The sequence below is a fragment of the Eschrichtius robustus genome, chromosome 10 (genome assembly GCF_028021215.1).
Source record: "Eschrichtius robustus isolate mEscRob2 chromosome 10, mEscRob2.pri, whole genome shotgun sequence".
Lineage (NCBI taxonomy): Eukaryota > Metazoa > Chordata > Mammalia > Artiodactyla > Eschrichtiidae > Eschrichtius > Eschrichtius robustus.
In genome coordinates this window covers 58738173-58760000 of record NC_090833.1, presented here as the reverse complement: position 1 = coordinate 58760000, position 21828 = coordinate 58738173, and the positions used below count along the sequence as shown (strand labels likewise).

Sequence of the window (21828 nt, the reverse complement as noted above, 5' to 3'; positions counted from 1 at the left end):
CCTAAAAAAATGCAGCACACATTGTAATAGGTGTCATATTTTCGACCAAGTGCATATACCTAATGTATACCATATAAAATCAATAATGTGACATAAGACAAGGTACACAGCATTTTCAACATTTAGTCATTTAAAATAGTAATGTTTTATTGCATATTATTATGGTATTAGGCCTAGTATTCTCCATACATGACAGATACAAAACCTGTACTGCATAATCAGTGTGACTTAGCGAAACTAAGAGTATCTGTTAAATATCAGTAAACACATCTTTAATTAGCAATATTTCTACTTGCCTGAAGAATACAGAAAGACATCTAGGGAAAATTCAGATCATACACTTCCTTGAAAAATGCCAGGCCAGAATACTGAAATAAATGTCTTTCTATTATTATTTTCAGCAAAATCCCTTGGCCAAATATTATCATTCCATGGTTCTTAGAGTAATCTGCAAATATTGAATTGTCTTTCCCATACTAACCATTTCAGCTTTAAATATTTGAAGGTTTACTAAAGACCCTCAAGAATTCAAAAGCAGGAGTCACACTAAACTAATGTTTTGTTCAGTTTCTTTGTTTTCCTGACTCTTGCTGCTTCCCTACCCCCACCACCACAAACATAAATAAATAAAACATAAGGGTGGATCTTGAAGGCAAGAAGTGAGTCAAAACAAAAAGCACCTTAAAGAGAGAAAGGACTCCTTTATTCAGGTAGTCGTTTCACAGTGCTTATTAAAAACCTACTCAGGACTAGACAGTGTTCTAGGTATTGGGGATATAGCACTAATTAAGTACAAGTTTGCTAATCTTGAAAAGTTACCATTGTAGGGAGTGTTGTATTTTTTGCCTTTAAGTTGACAAGGAAAAGAGGAGTACTAAGGAGCTGATTATATGAGTGTTACCTTCTGAGTTTTCTCTAAAAATTCAGCTTGTGAAACTCTCCTTTCTTCCCTAACATCACTACCTTTCAGAATCACTGTCCGGGTGAGGCCACCTGTGTAGATGGTTTGTAGGCTTCATTAGTAGCATTTTGAGTTGTGCTTTTCTGCTAAAAAGAATGAACGAGATTTCTAAAATATAGATTTGATTGCAAATGTTTGTCACATAGCTGTAATCTGATATTACTGATGTTGGATATAGGATACATATTATGACAATAAAATAAAATACTTTAAAAAGTGATTTGTGAATAGACTTTAGCTCCTTCAGCATATTTTGAATATTAAGTGAAAAGCGTGAATTTGAAATTGTTTGATTTGAAATTACTATTCTTTATTACCTTAAAATTATTGGTCAGATTATTTATTAAAAAATATATAGTAATGTTGCTTATGTCTTACATCTTGAAAACAAAATGGCTACTCTTCTTTTACAACAATTTAATACCATTTCATTTTATGTCTAAAATTTTGTTCTTTTCAATGTTTATTGGCATTTAGTTATATCATTTTTTTGAAGCAAGGATCTCATGGGCCAAGCTTGTGGTTATAATAATTGTAATCATTGGAACTACTGTTTTCTGAGGGTGCCAGATACATATTAAGAGCATTACTGGATTAGCTCATTAATCTTCACCGTAAGCTCATGAAATACAGTTACCCAACTGTACAGTACAATTCCAATAATACAATTTTGCCTATTTTTCACATGAGAAAACTAAAGCAAAGAGAACTTAAGCAACACATCCAGGATCTCATAGCTAATAAGTGGTGAGTTTGGATACAAGCCCAAAAATACAATGCTATAATACACTTCTAGTAAACTGAGATTTGTCACCTAAGCATGTCTTACTGTACTTCCTGACCACTCAGAAAACCGTCCTTTGCTGTGATTTCATCTAATTAAATCTTTACTAGGTACATAATTCTGTCATTCTAATAGCAGAGTTTATGGATTCTTGTGATTTCGTAAAAGTGATGGGTAATCACTGTCTTTTTTTTCCTCCCTGTAAGCCTTACCCAAACCTCCAGGAACTCCTGTCGTGACTGAGAGCACAGCTACAAGCATCACACTGACATGGGACTCTGGGAACCCTGAGCCTGTCTCTTACTACATCATTCAGCATAAACCTAAAAATTCTGAAGAACCTTACAAAGAAATTGATGGGGTGGCGACCACACGCTACAGTGTCGCTGGACTAAGTCCCTACTCAGATTACGAATTCAGGGTTGTTGCTGTCAATAACATTGGGCGGGGGCCTCCCAGTGAGCCCGTGCTAACACAGACCTCAGAGCAAGCGCCGTCCAGTGCCCCCAGGGATGTCCAGGCGCGGATGTTGAGTTCAACCACCATTTTGGTACAGTGGAAGGAACCTGAAGAGCCAAATGGACAGATTCAAGGATACCGAGTGTATTATACAATGGATCCCACTCAGCATGTTAACAACTGGATGAAACACAATGTAGCTGACAGCCAAATCACTACTATTGGCAACTTAGTGCCCCAGAAAACGTATTCTGTCAAAGTCCTGGCTTTTACCTCAATTGGAGATGGTCCTCTTTCAAGTGACATACAAGTCATCACTCAGACAGGAGGTAAGTCTGGTTCTGGATGGGGAGTAGGGTAGAAGGGAGCTGGTACTAAGAAATGGCAAGGACAGAAACAAAGAACAAAATAGTATAAGTTTTAATTTTTGAGATTTAGAGTTTCTAAGTCAGGAGTTAGGCATATGGAAAGGAACAGGCATGGACACTGAAAGACTATAAATAATACAGCCCTTTTAAAAGGGGGATGCATTTAGCATCCTTTCTTTTTTTTTTAATTGAAGTATGGTTGCCGTCTAATATTAATTGGGTTTTAAGTGTATAATATAGTGATTCACAATTTTTAAAGGTTATGCTCCATTTACAGTTATTATAAAATATTGGCTATATTCCCCATGTTATACAATATACCCTTGTAGCTTATTTTATACCTAATAGTTTGTACCTCTTACTCTCGTACCCCTATATGTAGCATCCTTTCTTTTTAATTTGTACACAAATGACTTGAAGACTTTCTGCAGGAGTTGGATAAATGCATCCCCCATGCAGCATTTTGAGAACAGAAGAACTATGCTTTTTTTGTATTAGCAACTCCGATAGAATAGTCCCAAAATTTATTTAATTCGTGAAGGAGCGGATGGTTCAAGATAAAGTTAAAAGTAAAACCATTTGTCGGGGGACCTTGGATATTTAAATGGCTTATATTTGCCAGGAAGCAACTTGCTTAAAAATGAATATTCCCTTAACGTTCTTTTCTTTTTTTCTTTGTATGGCCTCAGGGATAAAGAAAGACAGTTACCAAGATCTAAGATCAAACTTTGGGACCTTATTCACCCATTTTCCTGGGTATTAGAGCAGACGCCAAACTATTTTATGAAGAAAAACTTGGCCTTTCCCGTAGTTTTATTTTCATAAGAGGTTATCAAACTTCTCTGGTCTTGGATTCAAAGTGATCAGTTTTGTCGTGGGATGGGAATAAACCATAGCAGCTGTCTTCTTAAGTTTATTCTTGAATATCTGAGAGCTATTCATTTGACTCCTTATTGTCTTGGTACCTCTTAAACTTGCATTAATCTGTGAGGGTTTTGGTGGCCTGCCATTCGTTTGTTCTGAGAATCCACATAAGAACCATGTTATTGGAGATGGTATCTATAATCTGTAGTCATAACTCATAGGTAATTCTGGGAATGAGTTAATGAATATTCTCAGGTGTCAGAACTAGATACACTTATGTTTCACCACTGACTTGTTTTTATGTTGTGGGCTTCGTGAATCTTGAGGCTGAGGACGTTTACCTATTTGCCTTGGCTACTAGGAACCTCAGAGCATGTTTACAGCTTGCCTGGCTTTATTTTCATACTGTTATTTGGTTCTTATTGGTTTGTTCATGGATTTATCCCTTTTTCTAATATCAAAAAAGTAACTACAGAGTGTTTTATCATAATTATACTGAAAATCATCCATATACCTTTCCTATTTGGCTTTTTCATTTCTTCTGTATTTATTTGTTATATTAATATGCATAAAAACATTGTAGATTAATTTTTCCATAAGTTTCTCATTGGAAAATGTAGAAATCAGTGAATCTTGTTCTTTTTCTTGACTGAAAATAGTCAACTGTTAAGAGATTTTTTTTTATCGTACTATTTTAGCAGCTCCATAACCATTAAAGGATATAAGAAAGTCTATAGGAAGAGTATATACCTATACTCCACTTTTAGGTTTTTGGTGTTTCAGCTTTGATATTTTAAAAATCCCTGATCTTGGAGTAACATAACCAGGGTTTGAATCCCAAACTACCATTTTTAGCTCCATATCCTTGGACAAGTTACTTCATCTCTCTGAACTTCCGTTTTCTCATCTAAAATAATAACCACCTTAGAGAGTTTAGTGGTAGTGGTTTTCTTTCTAAGGCTGCCATACAAAATACCACTTACTGGAGGAATTTATCATCTTGCAGTTCTAGTGATTAGAAGTTCAAGAACAAAGTGTCAGCAGGATTGGTTCCTTCTGAGAGCTGTGAGGGAGATGCTGGGCCTCCCGCCTAGCTTTTGGTGGTTTGCTGGTAGTCTTGGCTGTTCCTTGGCTTGTGGAAGCATCACCCTGATCTCTGCCTTCATGGTCCCATGGCATTCTCCCTAAGCGCTTGTCTCTTGCGTCCAAATTTCCCTTTTTTATAAGATACCAGTCATAATGGATTAGGGTCTAACCTAATGATATCATCTTGACTAATTACATCTGCAACAATCCTATTTCCAAATAAGGTCAGATTCTTGGTGTTAGGAATTCAACATATGAATTTTTGTGGGACACACTTCAACCCGTAACAAGGCTATCGATTAGATAATGGATAGAAATATTTTATAACTTCAGTAATATATAGTCATCATCATAATAATAACTGCCATATGCTGGAAACTCTGCTAATAGGTGTATTAATTCTTACTGCTCAATTAGGTAGATGTGGAATTATCTCATTTGCCAATGAGTAAATTGAGGATCGATGAAGGTAAAAAGATTCAGGAACTTCCTTTGGGTCATTAAGTGGACACTCTAGATACTTTTAAGCACCATTATCTTTTAAATTAATAATTTGCTAATGTCTTATTTTTGGTGCCTACTAGGCTTTAGTGCCCACTAGGTGCTCAATAAATGAGTAGAGGCAGGAAACACAGGGTGTCATGTATTCATATCTCTATTCAAGAATTATATATGGGACTTCCCTGGTGGTGCAGTGGTTAAGAATCCGCCTGCCAATGCAGGGGACGCAGGTTCGAGCCCTGGTCCGGGACGATCCCACATGCTGCGGAGCAACTAAGCCCGTGCATCACAACTCCTGAGCCTGTGCTCTAGAGCCTGTGAGCCACAACTACTGAAGCCTGCATGCCTAGAGCCCATGCTCTGCAACAAGAGAAGCCACCGCAATGAGAAGCCCGCTCACTGCAACGAAGAGTAGCCCCTGCTCGCCGCAACTAGAGAAAGCCCTCGTGCAGCAAAGAAGACCCAACGCAGCCAAAAATAAATAAATAAATTTATTTTTTTTTTTTAAAGAATTATATATGATTTACATCTGAAATACTTGAGGTGGCTATTAGGTTATCCCAGTGCAGAAGTACATTAAACCATTTAGATATTTTAAAAAAAGAAAAAAATTTAATCTAAAAGAAGTAGAAGGAATACCTTTTTTATAGAAAGTTATGATACTCAGTCACTAAGTTTGGCTCTTAATTTTCTAACTACAAATTTAAGCATACAAATCTATAGCGTTTCATAATATTATTTTCTTATGACAGAAGGATTTAGCTATCTAAGAAACCAAATAGTTACTGAAACTAAATTCAACCGAAACATAAGAATCCTTGAGAATCATGAGAATCCTTATATTCAGAACACGAAATGACAGTAATGCTTTCAGTCACAGTTTAATGAAAGATACAGAACTGATGTTTAAATAGATCATATTGTGTTTTTCTGTATTACCAGGGGACATAATGTAACATAAATCATAACTCAGTGAAGGTAACATTGTGACAGGAGCAACTGAGTTAATGTGATCCAGGGACTCCGGACCTAAAAAAAAATCTAGATGAATGGATCACAGATGCATTAAAATAGCTGTTCTCAATCTCTGTTTAACTTTTTTTACATTAAGATATTTCCAAGAACCTTCCATAATAATTGTAATTTTAATACCCATTGATTGAGAAGATATATAATGACGTAATGACTTGTGCCTGCCGAGACCAATAGGCTAAGAAAACCTTCCAAAATGGCACAATGATTTGATCTGTTCTCTAGGCTTAATTAACAAAGGCCATTTGATGTTAGTGGACACCTGCCAAATACAATGATGTTAGTTCTGATATAATTAATCCTGAGCTGCTCCTGACCAGCTAATTCATAGGATCACTGCTAGGCAAAGACGTAAAACCATTATGAAATATTCTTTTAGTTAGGTTATATAAAATTTAAGTTTATGATTCTTCTCACTACAATTTTATCTTTTCCAAACCTACAAAAATTTACTGATCAATAACATGCATGAACTTCTCAAATATTTTAATTTCATATACACAGAGATACACATTTTTGTCTACTTTATCTAAAAGGTATACGTTTCATTTTATTATCTTTAATTCCCTGACAGTAATATTCCTATTTTTGTTTAAAATCAGACTCTGCAGAAACAGTATTTAGAAATAAAGTGAGTTTAAGAGGGACATTATTACTTTTGATCTTATCTAAGATTATTGTCACATGTATTGATATAAATGGAGGATGGATGTAAGTTTGTATATTTCTGGGAATATAGAAAGTCAAAATATGATCTATGTTATAGTCAGTAATATATCCCCTTAATTATGAATATTAGTACAGATGAAAATATTAAGTAATCTTTACATGGTTTTAAATATGAAAAGATTTTGGTTAAAATGATTATTTTCTAGAAATATTGGTTAATCTTCCAAGTTTTCCATAGCTTTAACTTCTGGCATTATAGTGACTTGCAACTAATTCACCTTGAAAATACGTGGACGATATGGCCATTGACAAGGGAAGTATTTATGTTGTGCTAGAAAAAAGTCTCTGCTATGAAAAAACACATTCGGGAAGGATGTCTTATATAGTTTTCTCTTGTACGTAATTATAATAAGAACATAGGGTAACTATATTTTACAAAAGAAGTACAAATAAAACTCTGATAAGGAAATGTAATAAATTAACATCTTAAACCTAATACACTAAAATAAATGTTGCTTGTTGTTCCTGCTAATTGGAGGCATTCTAAAGCTGTTAAATCCTAATGTGTCTTTTTCTGAACTTTCTTTAGAAAACATATCTTACCTCTAATTCTTCTATGCATTTAATAGATTCTTGGGGAAAGTACTGATTTATATGTACACACCTCAGTAGTGTATGTCTTTGGAAGGAAAATAATTATACACATTTAATAAATAAATATTAATGAGTAGCATCAACTTTAAACATTTTGAAGAAGCAAAATTGTTATAAAACTATGACATTTTACAGACATTGTGCTTTAGGTTTCCAGTACTTTATAAACCATTTCATTACTATATATCAACAGGCCTGTATGAGCAAACTAGAAAAGACTGATTTCCAATAGCAAAAATTATGAGCCCCATTTGAATTCTTTCTCTAAATAGTTTTAGCAATGAGTAAAGGAGTGCTGGTTGTAAATACAACTGTAATAAAATTTTAGCTTTTTCTTATTGATGTTTAATGACAGTTGAGAGTAAGATTTGTGCAGGTGCTTGTGTATTAAGTACTTATTTTGTCAATGATATATCTGCGGCACTTACAAATCAGACTCCTTGTTTGAATTTTGTTTTGTTTTGTTTTACTACCACTGTAACTCTGGCTGTTGCTTTTATTGTTGTTATTATCATTTGTCAATATGCTAGATACTCACATTTTAAAATATGTACCTTATTAGAGCACTAGATATTTTAGAAATAATGTGTTTTTTAGTCTTTTTGGTAATGTTGCACATTTATATTACGGTGAGGTGAAATTGTTTTTTAGCCATTTTATATGTGCTAACCCCTTTCTCTTCAGAGATATTCCCTAAAATTTAGTCAGATATTGATCTCTTCCAATATTATCAGAGTTCAGATGACATGCAGATTTTCTTCTCGTTTCTTATTCATTCTCCATTCTCTGTGAGTTGCCTTCAGATATATGGAGTATAGTAGTATTGCTACTCAAATATTTTCCATTTCTCAATGGGGTTATAATCTTACTTTAGGGAATTGATAGCTCATATTTGTATTTCCTTGTGGACATTAAATAAGCAATCAAGAAGAAGGATATAACAACACTTTACCAAATATAAGGATTTCTTAAATATAATTTTAAAGAAAAATTTGTGTTCCTACTTTTCTTTCCTCTTTCCACATCTAAATTCTATTGGTTTATGGTCAACATTAACACATCTTTTTTTAATGTAGATGATTGCACTAAGGTTTCTGGATGGGTTCTTTTTATTCTCCCGTGTGTCTTCCAGAATCTCAGATTTTTCCGTAAAATGTATCTGTGGTTAATTGATGGGGAAAATGCTACAGCACAGAAAAGCTCTTAAATAAAAGAAAAATAAAATATATGTAGAAAAACATGAAGTAAGTGAAGATAAAAGAATGTCAGTAAGTTTGAGGTGTCAAGACTGTGGGAGCATTAAATATACATACAGGACTTCCCTGGTGGCTCAGTGGTTAAGAATCCGCCTGCCAATGCAGGGGACACGGGTTCGAGCCCTGGTCCGGGAAGATCCCACATGCCGCGAAGCAACTAAGCCTATGTGCCACAACTACTGAGCCTGCGCTCTAGAGCCCACGAGCCACAACTACTGAGCCCGCATGCCTAGAGCCTGTGCTCTGCAGCAAGAGAAGCCACCGCAATGAGAAGCCCACGCACCGCAATGAAGAGTAGCCCCCACTCGCCGCAACTAGAGAAAGCCCGTGCGTAGCAACGAAGACCCAACACAACCAAAAGTAAATAAATTTTAGAAATAATAATAATAAATAAATAAATAAATATACATACATACAAATATCTATATCTATCTATCTATCTATCTATCTATCTATCTATCTATCTATCTATCTATCTATGGGGGGGAGTGGGAGGAAGAGAGTAAGGGAGGGAGGGAAGGAGGGAGAAGGGATATGGAGAAAACAAATATAAATGTTAATAGAACCTTTGTAGCCACAGTATTTGGTATAAAAATCTAACTGACAGATGATGAAGTATTCCCTGTGTCTCCAAGTGGCACAGACAAAATAAATATTACAGTTTGGAGTCCACTAAAGTGTTTTCTTGTAAACATATATTATGATCATTAAGACTATTATGTTTGGGGAATATATAAATATTAATTTCACAGCTTTTTTCTTTTCCTTTGAATCCTCAGCTTCATTGTGGTTGTTTCAGTAATGACTAAATGATCCTGAGGAAGCAACAGCTTTAGGTGAATCCACAATTCCCAAGAAAGTCTGAGTAGTGTCACTCTTAAGACACGTATGGGCATAGAGCCTGATATAATAAAAAGATCTTTTAAAGCCCTGGTCCTTATGCTGGATTTCGTCTGTAGACACATTTTGCCTGATACAGTGTTTTTCAGTTAATTTCGACTAATTCAATTTATTTCCGACTGTAAAAAATTAAAAGATTTTACCTAGAAGATTCATTATCAACTTCTGCTGAAAAATCAGAAGCTTGGGCAAGACTGGACCCACATTCCACACGGCAGCTGTGTCCTGGCTCTGAGCATCACTAACTCCTTCTGGGGTCCCAGGCACTCCCCCGTTGACCCTGGGCCTGCATGGCCTCTGCGCTCATCTAAGTCATCTGCCTGGCACCTCTAGGCATTGGTGTTTCGACCACAAGTTTAAAATCTATTAAATTCCCCTCCAGACCACTTCAAAAGAGAAGATGTTGAAAGCAGAGGAGGAGAACCCCGTTTGTATTATTCGAAGAGACTCACCATCCAGTCGTGTGGCCACTTCCTACTTACTTTGTCCAAAAATAAAATGAACAGTACACCGTCTGAGACTTTGATGTAGCTGTTTCATTATTTAGAAGGAGAGAGCTCTGAATAGAACTAAACAGAATTAGAGAATTAAAGGAAGTGTGTGGCACTAAACAAGGATGAAACATTGAGACCTACCAGGAATTTGTTTGAGACAAATTAAAAGCAAAAAGTTTAAGTAAGAAAAAGTTAATTGGATTCCCACAATGTTTTCAATCACTGTCACTCAATATATTATTAGCCTTAGCAGGGAGGAAATATGTAACAAGCAATTATTATCCTGAGAGCAGCCCTTCAACACTGTCCATGTTTTTAATTCTTGACAGCACTTTATTTGGTTTGGTTTAAGTCAGAAGTTATCACAAGGTGTTCTTCTTTCCCAGACGTGTGGAGGTTGGGGAAAGAAAAAGGGAATAAAACTAGAGAAAAAGAAGTGACTGCATACATATGCATAGGCGTGTGTATTTTTAGGCTGAGAAGACCTTTCATGATCTGAATATTAGAATCCAATCATAATTTCCCCATCTGATCATTCTTGGCTTCCATTGTGGCTCCTGCCTGTGATATTGGTATTTTCTTTTTAGAAGTAATGCATTTTCTATTTGTTTTGCTATTTGCCTGATTGTTTTTCTTATTTCCCTCTGTTCTACCTTCTCTTGCTCTTGATCTTTTATCTTCTTTTGTCTCTACCTTTCACCTCTCAGTCTGAATGATTGTGTTAGGTCACCCACTGGGCAGGTACTTAAAAAAAAAAGAAGATACTCAGTTCAGAAAGTACATTCCTGGAGGCATCAAATTAATGAGTATCTCAAGGCCTGTGATACGGAAAGAGAGAAAGGAAAATGAATGAAATTAGAAATATGAAGCACTGATTATTGGTGGCCTTAAGCATCAGTCCAAACATGAGTGTGTGCACGTGTACACACACACACACACACACACACACACACATATACACATACACAGATTCACAGGTTAACAGACCAGAGGAATGACATGATGATTAGGGATTGATTCCAGAAACCATTGTTGACCCCTTTAGATTTTAATCTTTTTTTAAACAAAAGGCATTTTTTTTCATCATGCTACAGAGAGATGACTATAGAAAGAAAAGAAAGTAATGCATTTTATATCTCCAAAGACCTTCTTTCTGGTGAAAATGATGCTTTAGGTATTGTTTAAGAAATTGATGTCATACATCAGCTACAAGTTATATTATTTGTATATGTTTTTGAATGTTCATGCTCATTTGCCAAAAATACTTTAGATGTTCTTTACACCTCTGGTGTGAAGTATTATTCTTGTTTTTTACAAATATACACGGAATTCTCATGTGAACTTGTGGGAATATGGACATATGTTCAGCTATGGCACTTTGAAACATACCGCAATATCCGGGGTAATGATCAAAATATGTAATGGCCACTAAGGCATGGGCACCAACCAATTAGAGTAGACATTGGCTGAGAACAATGTAAGTATGAGTAGCTGTGCTACTGATGCCCTGAAGTGCATTAGCCTTGTGTATAATGGATAGAGGACCTCGTGGGATTAGTTGCTAACTAGGAGGTTGGGGTTAGTAAAATTTATTCTAATTCAACATTTGGGTAAGATGGTTTCAACTGGATTGATGTCCCATTCTTGATTACATATGACATATAGCTCTTCCAAATTGTCTATTGCATGGATTACATGACTAATACGAGAATTATAGATGACCTCTGTTAAATTCCTATATTTGTGATAATAAGTGTATTCTATACACTTTTCAACTTGTATAGTAATTTAGCTCCATCTCACTAGGGACAATATTAAATTTATATCGTGTCTAGTGTATTAATTCATATTAAATTCATTTAGAGATTAGAAAGAATTGTTAGTTTTTTTAATTCTCTCTCTTTTTTTTTTTTTTTACATCTTTTTAAAACGTGGGTTGGTAAGAAAAAAATACCAATGATTCTGCTTGCCTGTAGATTTTGTTAATGGAGTAAAGGTGGGATTTTATAAACCTAATTGGAAATAATTTTAAAAGTAAACTGTAGCGTTAGAGAATAAGTTCCCACTCAGTTGTAAAAGAACAATAGCTTTTATGTTTTTAACAATTGGTGTGACTTAGGCAATATTTATCCCAAGTGCTTTATATAAATAATCACATTTATTACTTACAATGATATTATAAAGTAAATATAATTCTTAAAGTTGAATTCAGAGACTGATATATTCTACATTTGCTAATTCCACATCTTGCATATATATTAAACCACTCAGGGACAAGCACAGTATTTATAACATTGTTCTTGTCCCTTAAAGGAGGAAAAATGGGCTTTATATTGACAGGCTAACTTGGACAATGTAAGGAACCTAGCTCTCCATTAAGCTAATATGTGCAGACACTGAGTGAAAAGTTTAAACAGTTAATGAAAGAACTTCTGAATATTTCTGGTGATGGTGAGCTCACTCCTTTGCCTCCCTGATTTTAGTGCCAGGGCAGCCACTAAACTTCAAGGCAGAACCTGAATCCGAAACAAGTATTTTGCTCTCTTGGACGCCTCCACGTTCAGACACCATCGCCAACTATGAACTGGTCTACAAAGATGGGGAGCATGGAAAGGAGGTAGGACTGTGCTTTTCGCCTTGTCGTCATTCTCTACACCCAAGCACTGCTCGCGTTTTGTGTACTTGCCCAAGTTCTGTTAAAAGGTCAGATATCTACAGAGGACCTTGGTGGAAAAGATTTATTCATCAAAAGGGAAGCTTGACCAAAAACACAGAAAGAGTATTTGGAGACTTGCTGGGCTTAGGACAAAAGAAACAAAAAACAGCTATTGTCCGTAATGGAAATTTCTTTTTTTAATTCAGGTTTCTAAGTTACTTATGGAAGTATCTGCTTGTAAAAGAATATACTCCTTGAGATTTGGGGATTTCCTTTCTTTGTCTTCTGCATTAAAATGCTTAAGTCACTGTTAACACATGACTAAGGGAGCTCCAAGGCTTTGGGTAGATGAATTTGTCTAAACTGGTTTCAGAGAAAGATGCCCGATAGCAAATGTTTGTTTGATATGAATGTGAAAATACATATATATATATATATATATATATATATATATATATATATATATATATATATATATATATAGTTTGAGTATGTTACACAAATAAAATAACAGACTGTGGAAGGCTAGAAATTGTTAGTAGTTACTGAAAAGAGAAATCAAAATCAAAATAACACATACATTAACGGGCACTATAATAATGGTTTCACACATATTAAGTTAATCCTTACGGTAGTGCTTTGAGTCAGCCTCTATTATTAATCTATTTCACATATTATAACAAAATGGAGACACGGAAAAAACTAAATAATTTGCCCAAAGCCTCATACTGCTGAATGGTAGAGCTGGAATTTGAATCTAGACAATTTCCAGAATCTGTGTTCTTAACCATTAGGATATACTGGCCCTTCGGTATACTTTGAATAGATTATTTAAATCAGTATTAAGATACATCTAATATTTTCAGAAAGGGATGGTAATAAATACGTTTCTTTTGTTATCGTAAAACCCATTAAGGGGAACATTAGGACAAAAAAGTTGGTAAAACTATATGTGAAAACTCAATCCACGAAGCCATTTTGTTATACCTCTTAGCATTCTTTATCTTAAAAATATCTTCACAAAGCAAAACAGCCCCTAAGTTCTAAAAAAGAATACCTTTCTTAAATACTCACATACTAAATGAACTATTACCAAGCAATTAACTTGTGGCTCATCATTTTGAATGCTATAATACATTAATATGCTACTGTAAACTTCTATTTTATTACATCTCTTTGAAGTGAGCAGAATCTCCAAAGACCAGGTTCTAAAAGCAATGCTTTTAGATTTAGCTAACAAAGCTGATACAAATTAATCACTCAAAAAGTTCTAGAACTGAAGTGCTGATATAACGTAAAGTACTCGTGTTACAACTGTTGGTGTTTGTAATAAGACATAAATTAGCATTAAATTATTTTAAATACTTACCATTACCCAACTAAAAAACAAATAAAATAAAAACAGTTAAGAGAGTGGCAGTCCTTTGGAAACGCTATGGATACTTGACTATTGGCATACCTACTCTGCTTTACAATTGTTTATTTAGGAAATTCCTTTTTTTCTTGTCATTTGGTAAATCTAAAATTTCTGAAAATTTTGTATTTGCAAGCCAGAACACCCTAGGGGTGTATTCTCTAGTTTTATATCTGAATCGCCCTTGACTGATTTCTGTTTGTGTGAACAGCAAATGCTATTTGATAAAAAGCCTTATGAGATTATTGATGCCATTACTAGACTACATAAGAGCATGCATTTTAAGGTTTACTACAGGCTCATGTTCAATCTGAGATTGACTACCCATAGATAGCTATATCTTTGCTAAAATGCAAAGGCAGATTTCAATCATGAAAATAAGTTACAACATTCAATTAAAAAAAACCTTATTTCAAAAGCCCTTTATGATGTTAAAAGTTATAGAAGAGTTTGTGATTTCTTTTTTCTAGCTGTAGGTTCTATATTCACAAAGAAAGGAAGTGTTAAAATTAATTTGAACTCAACCTGGGGTAACAGTATAGTTTCATATACATTATCTAGCTTTCTTCAGTAACTGACATCTGATTTTTATTCCCTCAGGCCTTGGCAATTTCAGATCTCTTTCATAACAGCCTCATGCGAACTGTATGCCGGTTTCCGTTGTTACTTCCGGCCATATTTTCTTTGCCCCTATTTACGTTGCAGACGGTCACGGGAGATGAGCTACACATCTCTTCAAATGGAATGTTAGGCATAAGCCATTGTCAGGGGCGGGGGTCAGTTTCCATTGTGGGCAGTGTCACCGCAACACACATGACTTAAAGGTTGAATGCATTCATGGGTGGTGGGCCTCTCACTCCCTCTTATCTGATGCATTTGGAAAACTGTGTCATCGTTAGATAGATCCCCGACTTCCTTTTTTCCAGTTGTCTTATTTGTTGTAGAAACTTGCCCTTTTAAACTGGTATCTTCATTATGTAATTCCCCTAGTTGATACTCACTGTTGATTCTGTTTGTGATATTTTAATGACATTATAACCCTGATGACAGAAATCTGATGTTCTGGGCAGTGTGATAAAAATATATGCACAAATCTTAATGAAGATGACCAAGGTCCCTTGTTACTTATCCACAGCAACGGATTACCATTGAGCCAGGGACATCTTATAGGCTGCAAGGGCTGAGACCAAACAGCTTGTACTACTTCCGTCTGGCTGCACGCTCTCCCCAAGGCCTGGGTGCTTCCACAGCTGAAATATCAGCCAGAACCATGCAGTCAAGTAGGTGTCTTTCTTTACTTAATTTCTGCCCTTTTCTTCACTAGGAGGCGTTGCCAGCTTTTATCCCCACCAACAACAAACCTGCTAATTAATATTTAATAGTTGGTAGTCTCTATATGAGCAAGTGTCCAGTTTGGGGGATTAGAGCACCATGACCTTGGTTTTCAGACTGGGTCCAAATGACAGATCCCATTCTCCCACTTCCAAAATTGAAAGACATTCAGAGAAGGTAGGAAACCTACTTGAGAAAAATGGGTAAAGGAGTTGGATCAGTCTCCATTTAATGAATTATAAAGCTGTAAAGCAAAATTCAGTTTGAGGACTCTGCGAAATAATCAGAGGAGGGCTTAGCAAACTAAAGAGACAGGAAAAGACCAAACTTTTATCTTTTTTAAGCACACAGGTTTTAACTTTGCTGATGACCAAGTCTTCAAGTCATGTATTTTTTCTTAGTTTGCTGTTAACTTTGCAAGTAGTTCATGTGGAAATTTGGAACATTCACAGAAAATCTGTATTTGTACAAATTTAGGAACAATGGAATAATCACAAGTATATTTGCAATCCTAAATTGTATTTTGTTTCCTCAGGTTCAAATTCTTTTGGGGACTGTTACTCTAAAGCATAGCTGTGTTTATCACAATGGAGTTCATTGTGTCTAGGGGAGATTGTTTTGCATAAAGTATTATATGGCAGGTTGTTTTTGATGGAAAGTTTGGTGGCTTATAATACTATTGTTTGCTCTTTATTAATAAGTTTCTATAATTAGTCTATTAACCATTTACCTTGAATTGAACAGTTTTATGGACTTATTTCCTTAGATTTTTAAAATATTTTACATTTTATATGTGATTTTTTAAATTTTTATATGTCATTTTATCTAGTGACATAGATATGTATAAAATGAATACGTTGAATTTTATAAAGAGAATGCTCTATTGACCTGATTTTTAGACCTATCAGCAAACATGAAATTTACGTTTTTCTAGAAGATGAATTTCCTTTCATATAAGCAAGTCTTCCATCGTTTCATTTTCTATAGATACTTGAAATCTTTCAGGGTTTTTGATGATAAAATTAATATTTTTCCTCAACACATGATTATTCATATGAAAAGCATTAGGATTCTGTTGCTTAATCCCTTACTGATTATAGCTTATTCCCATAAAATTTCTTTTCTTTTAAAACTGAAGCATGTAAATCAATGCAGTATTGTATGTCTCCTTTGAATTCCAGGCAGGCTAATAAGTAATATTGCAGAAGATAATTCTTAAAATCAGACACTTAATTAAAAGAAATGTGACATGCTTTAATATTATATTTTGCATGGTTCACAAACTTGACTGTTTTGCATACACACACATATATGTTCATACATACATACTTACATACAAAGAGACAGAATGGACTTTTTATAGACACATCAAAAGCTTATCCACTCTTTATTTTATTAAGGTTTCAAGTGGTGTTACGTATACTTTCACAGAATAAGGAGGTCTGAAGGTAGGAATGTAGTGAAAACCAAATCAGTTTTTTAAAAAGAATTACAAATGAGTCTTTGCTGTTACATGAGCAACTCAATTTATTATGAATGATAATGCATATAAAATAGTTTCGTAATTTGAAAGATAAGAACCTTTAGTCAGAATCAGTAAAAATGATCTTCTTGTGATTTTTGCAAACCTTATACCAAATTTATAAGGCTGTTTTATGAGGATTTCCTTTTTGTCTGTACAAGGATCTTTTCATTTTGATTGCCTGTAATGAAGAACACAAGACATGTAAATTAAGAAAGACTGATGATCGTCTAAATAATCAGATACACCTGACACTACATAATGTTAAGGCTCACAAAGTGTAAAGAAATACCCAAACTACATGTTCAAATACAAAAAATTAGAAATGATTTACTCATTCTACCATATATGTTGCCTTATATCAAAAATATATATATATGCAAACATATATTCATATATCATCCCAATTCTTTGTTCTTCTTTAGGAATATATATTATTAACTTTAAAAATAATTTATGATAACAGTCACATTGCTCTTTATTGCTTTTAATTTTTTTTCAAATAATGGTATGTTTGATTTATTTGATGGAAAATAATTGCTCAGAAGGTGACTAGTTTATTTTAGAATGGGCAGGAAGCAAGTTTATCTTTGAACTCTTAGGTAAATCCTACTTTATATGAATAATTATGTACAAAATGAAAAGAGCTATGTACAAAATGAAAGATAAGTCGTATCTTTTCCAGATGGTTCTCAGGATTTTTTTTAAACAGTTCTTTTTAATGGCTATGTTATTGACATTTTGTAAGGGATAGATGATTTTTATTGATTTTACCAAAACTTGCTGGTGGGATCTAATTCTTCACTAGCAATGGTGTCTCAAGAAGAGCTATAATTTTAAAAAAGCTGGAAGCTGACATAGGGTAAGTACAAGTTACAGTCAGAATCAACCAGCCTGACATTACCCTCGGGTAGGTAAATCCTGGACTATTCATTTTCATCCTTTATCGTTCTGCATGCTCACTGTATATGGGCTATGGTCAACGTTAGGTTAACACTTGTTGAAACTGGTCAGAAGACTCCGTTTTTCAGATAGTCAGAGGGAACCCTTTTATGTTTGTTGGGCTTTTATTTATCTCCCTTTTTAAAAAATTGGAATTGGTGGAAGGGCATCCAACAGTTATTGCCACTTTTCACACTTAAGAACCTTTTCACAAATGAATACTATGTAGGAATTGCCCTCATTTTAGAATGCAGTAGTGAAAGCTTGAAATGGCATCTCTTAAACATCTTCAGACTCTCACGGAATAAATCTTGTACTGTTTGCAGCTTTTTTGAAGTTCGATAGTCTGTATAATAGGGCTGGGGAATACTGAGGGATTGTTTTAGAAGAAGAATTTAAATTGCAGGTAGGTAATTTTATTTGAGGCTCTGTTATCTTAAGGTTTCATTTTCACATATTCCCCCCACCCATTATTTAACAATTATTTTTGGTCATTTATTCATTTTTTGGTTTATTCATATTACTAAGCCAAGGTACATAAATTTATCTTTAAAAATTTACTTTAAGTTTCAAAGCCTTATTTTTGTTTTGTTGCCCTATTGTTCATTTATTTATTTTTGCCTTTTCTTTTGTTTTATCATTTTTTTTTTCCAACCACTCCTGTCCTTTCACTCAAACCCTCCTTTAACTCACTGCCAAAATAAGAGCCGTCAGCTCCTCCTCAAGACATTAGTTGCACCAGCCCAAGTTCCACTAGTATTTTGGTAAGTTGGCAACCTCCACCAGTGGAAAAACAGAATGGCATTATTACTGAATACTCCATCAAGTATACCGCAGTGGATGGAGAAGATGACAAACCTCATGAGATTTTGGGAATACCTTCGGACACTACCAAATACCTTTTGGAACAGCTGGAAAAATGGACTGAGTACCGGATCACTGTGACAGCCCACACAGATGTCGGCCCTGGCCCTGAGAGCTTGTCCGTGTTGATTCGAACCGATGAAGATGGTATGTTGCCTCTGCTACGTCAGTTTGCACCCTTCTGCCACAGTCTTGGTCTGCTGTCTTTTGATAGGCTAACAGTAATGCATTTTTCTCTGCTCATCTTTTTTACCCAGCATCGCTGTAACTTCAGTGGTTTTTGCCAGAGACCTATCTTTGCTACGGCCTGGGCATTTTTTTTTTTTTTTAACTTTTTTAATCTCAACACAGTAATTTGCTTCCTTTTAAAAGAACAGTTTGCTCCTATGACCTTGCAATCCAGGCCCTTCTCTGTACCTCCATCTAAAGTCTTCTGCATATTTCTTGGTTTTTGTAGTCACTTCTTTTACATTTTGAAGTTAACTTTTCAAAAGTGCCTTCTTATCTTCTTGTTGCCTTTTTTGGCTTGCACGTTTCAGAGACACTGATGCTCGACATTCAATTTTTGGCATCTGTTGTATGGAATACCTTTGATATGAGAAAAAAATAAAGAAGAAAATCCATATAATCAAGAATCTTTTTTATTCTGCTAAAAAGAAACCTTAAAAAGACACACACACACACACAACAATCAACAACCAGTTTTTGTTATTATTTCAATGCTAGACTTTGTGCTTTAATGCTTTGAACCTCAAAGCATCTTCCTTGGCTTTTGTACATTTTTTACATGTTTTTCTATTTCTCTGATACTCTTTTTTTCTTCCATTTTTTTTTTTTTTTTTTTTTGGCATCGGTCATGTTTTTTGATCTTTTCTTAAAAGGTAGAGCAGATTGGTTGAGCATTTTCCTTGGTTGAAAATGTTTGTATTCCCCAAAGGAAACATGGTGGGTCTGCCTTTTTTTTTTTTTTTTTTTTTTTTTTAAAACCTAAGTAAAGAAAATGCTCTGACTGGGTGGGACAAGTGCCTATAATTTTCTTTTATCCAATGATGTTGTTCCAGTTCCTAGTGGTCCTCCTCGCAAAGTCGAGGTAGAGGCTGTCAACTCAACATCTGTTAAAGTCTCATGGCGCTCACCTGTGCCCAATAAACAGCATGGCCAGATAAGAGGATACCAGGTGCATTATGTGAGGATGGAAAATGGTGAACCCAAGGGCCAGCCCATGCTGAAGGATGTCATGCTGGCTGACGCACAGGTAAGCCTCTGAAATTGCATATGTATATTTTTATAGGATACATTTATTTTAGTCTGTACCTTAAAATGGACCCCATTTTAATTTTTTTGGCATGTTAAAACTCCTATACAAAATTCTAGCTTTTTTAAAAAATTGAATTACAGTTGATTTACAGTGTTGTGTTAATTTCTGCTGTACAGTGAAGTGATTCAGTAATACATATATATACATTCATTTTTTATATTCTTTTCAATTATGGTTTATGACAGGATATTGGATATAGTTCTCTGTGCTATACAGTAGGACTTTGTTGTTTATCCATTCTCTGTATAATGGTTTGCATCTGCTAATCCCAAACTCCCACTCTATCCTTCCCCCACTCCGCCTCCCCCTTGGCAACTACAAGTGTGTTCTCTGTGTCTGTAGTCTGTTTCGTAGATAAGTTCACAAAATTCTAGCTTTCAAAACACATGATCCATACTTACCTTCTCAATCAGAGTTGACTTCAAGTGAGGAAGTGAATTGAAATGATACATCTGATTAAAAACATGTAACTGTTTTCTTAAAATACAGATGTACGGCTCTACAGCTATATCTGAGTTTGCCTTTCTGACTTCAAAAAAATTGGTTGACTTAATTAAATCAAAGGGAAGAATTTCAAACAGCAATTTCACTGATAAATCTACTTTCTGCTGTGCTAAAAGTATTTGGAACTAAGTTGATCTAATTTCTAAATGTATGATTTCTTCCACTGAAGGGTAGACATTCTTATTCAGGGAAAGGTATCCAGATAGTATTTTATTTAGTATTTCTTTGCCAAATTACATATCTAATGAAAATAATTGTTTCATTTCCCAGAAAATGAAGATAGTGACAATGAGAAAAATTAGAGTTTCTCAGGGTATTGATGAGATGCCCTATGCTGAGCCAAATTAAGAAAACTATTAAGAGTAGTTGAGAATGTGAGAAATTCTATCAACCCTAAGGCAGTGATTTACAACCATGTAGTCACAATTTGGTTTTGTAATATGTTGTTTAAAACAGAACATTAATTTTTTTTTTTCAGTTTTTAAAAATAAATTAGAAGTGATTCAAAGACAGTACCATAATAAATCTACCTGTACATATTTTTCTGAAAGGGAGAGGAAGATTTCAGTTAAGAACTGCCCTACTGGAGATTATACATAACCCATGGACTAGCTTACCTATGCTTGTTCCAATAGCGATGGGGTATTAGGAATAGGGGAGTGCTTTGCTTATCCAGCAAATTGGTAGCTGGGCATGGAAATGGATGGGATTAGTGAAAATTTGAAGCTATTTCAATTGAAAATTCCTTCCTTTGCATGCAAGTGGGGAAGATTATGAACAAAGTTGAAAACTGCTGTGCCAGATTGCCAAATTTTGCCTTCTTTTCTCTATGAAGATAACAGGGCTATAAAGGGCCCTGTTTTTTTACCCCAAAGTCTTTACTTTGTATTTACTCCAAAGTCTTAATATAATCAACTCACAAAGGTACTTATGTTTGCTTCAGTTTCAAAACATTCTAACTAAAGGGGTCTGGCTTAGTGACTAATTTATCTTCCTCACGTCCAGTTGTATGGTTTTGGTTTGAAGGCCATTTCTATAAATTTAGTGGGAAATTCATAGTGTCCCTTAAGACTCTGGAAAAGGACCATTGACTTGCTTTTTTGTAAGTATTTATTTTGTACTGCCCATAAAATAGAAAGTTCTTATAGTATAAAATTAATAAGGCCTTAACTGCTTACGTTTTATTTGGTGCATCTGCAATTATGAGAAATAAAATGATACGACCATCATGCTTTGATGTCCTTCTTC

General features: G+C 34.7%; 1 protein-coding gene across 10 annotated transcripts in view; it reads left to right on the top strand.

Annotated features, from left to right (window-relative positions):
* PTPRD (protein tyrosine phosphatase receptor type D) overlaps positions 1 to 21828 on the top strand; it is a 521421-nt gene that overhangs the window by 332584 nt on the left and 167009 nt on the right. For all 10 annotated transcript variants that reach the window (XM_068552041.1, XM_068552036.1, XM_068552035.1 and 7 more), the window contains exons 8-12: positions 1952 to 2533; positions 12512 to 12645; positions 15234 to 15378; positions 18600 to 18905; positions 19820 to 20013. In XM_068552041.1, the coding sequence (XP_068408142.1) occupies positions 1952 to 2533; positions 12512 to 12645; positions 15234 to 15378; positions 18600 to 18905; positions 19820 to 20013 (1361 nt within the window). The remainder of the gene's footprint in view (positions 1 to 1951; positions 2534 to 12511; positions 12646 to 15233; positions 15379 to 18599; positions 18906 to 19819; positions 20014 to 21828) is intronic.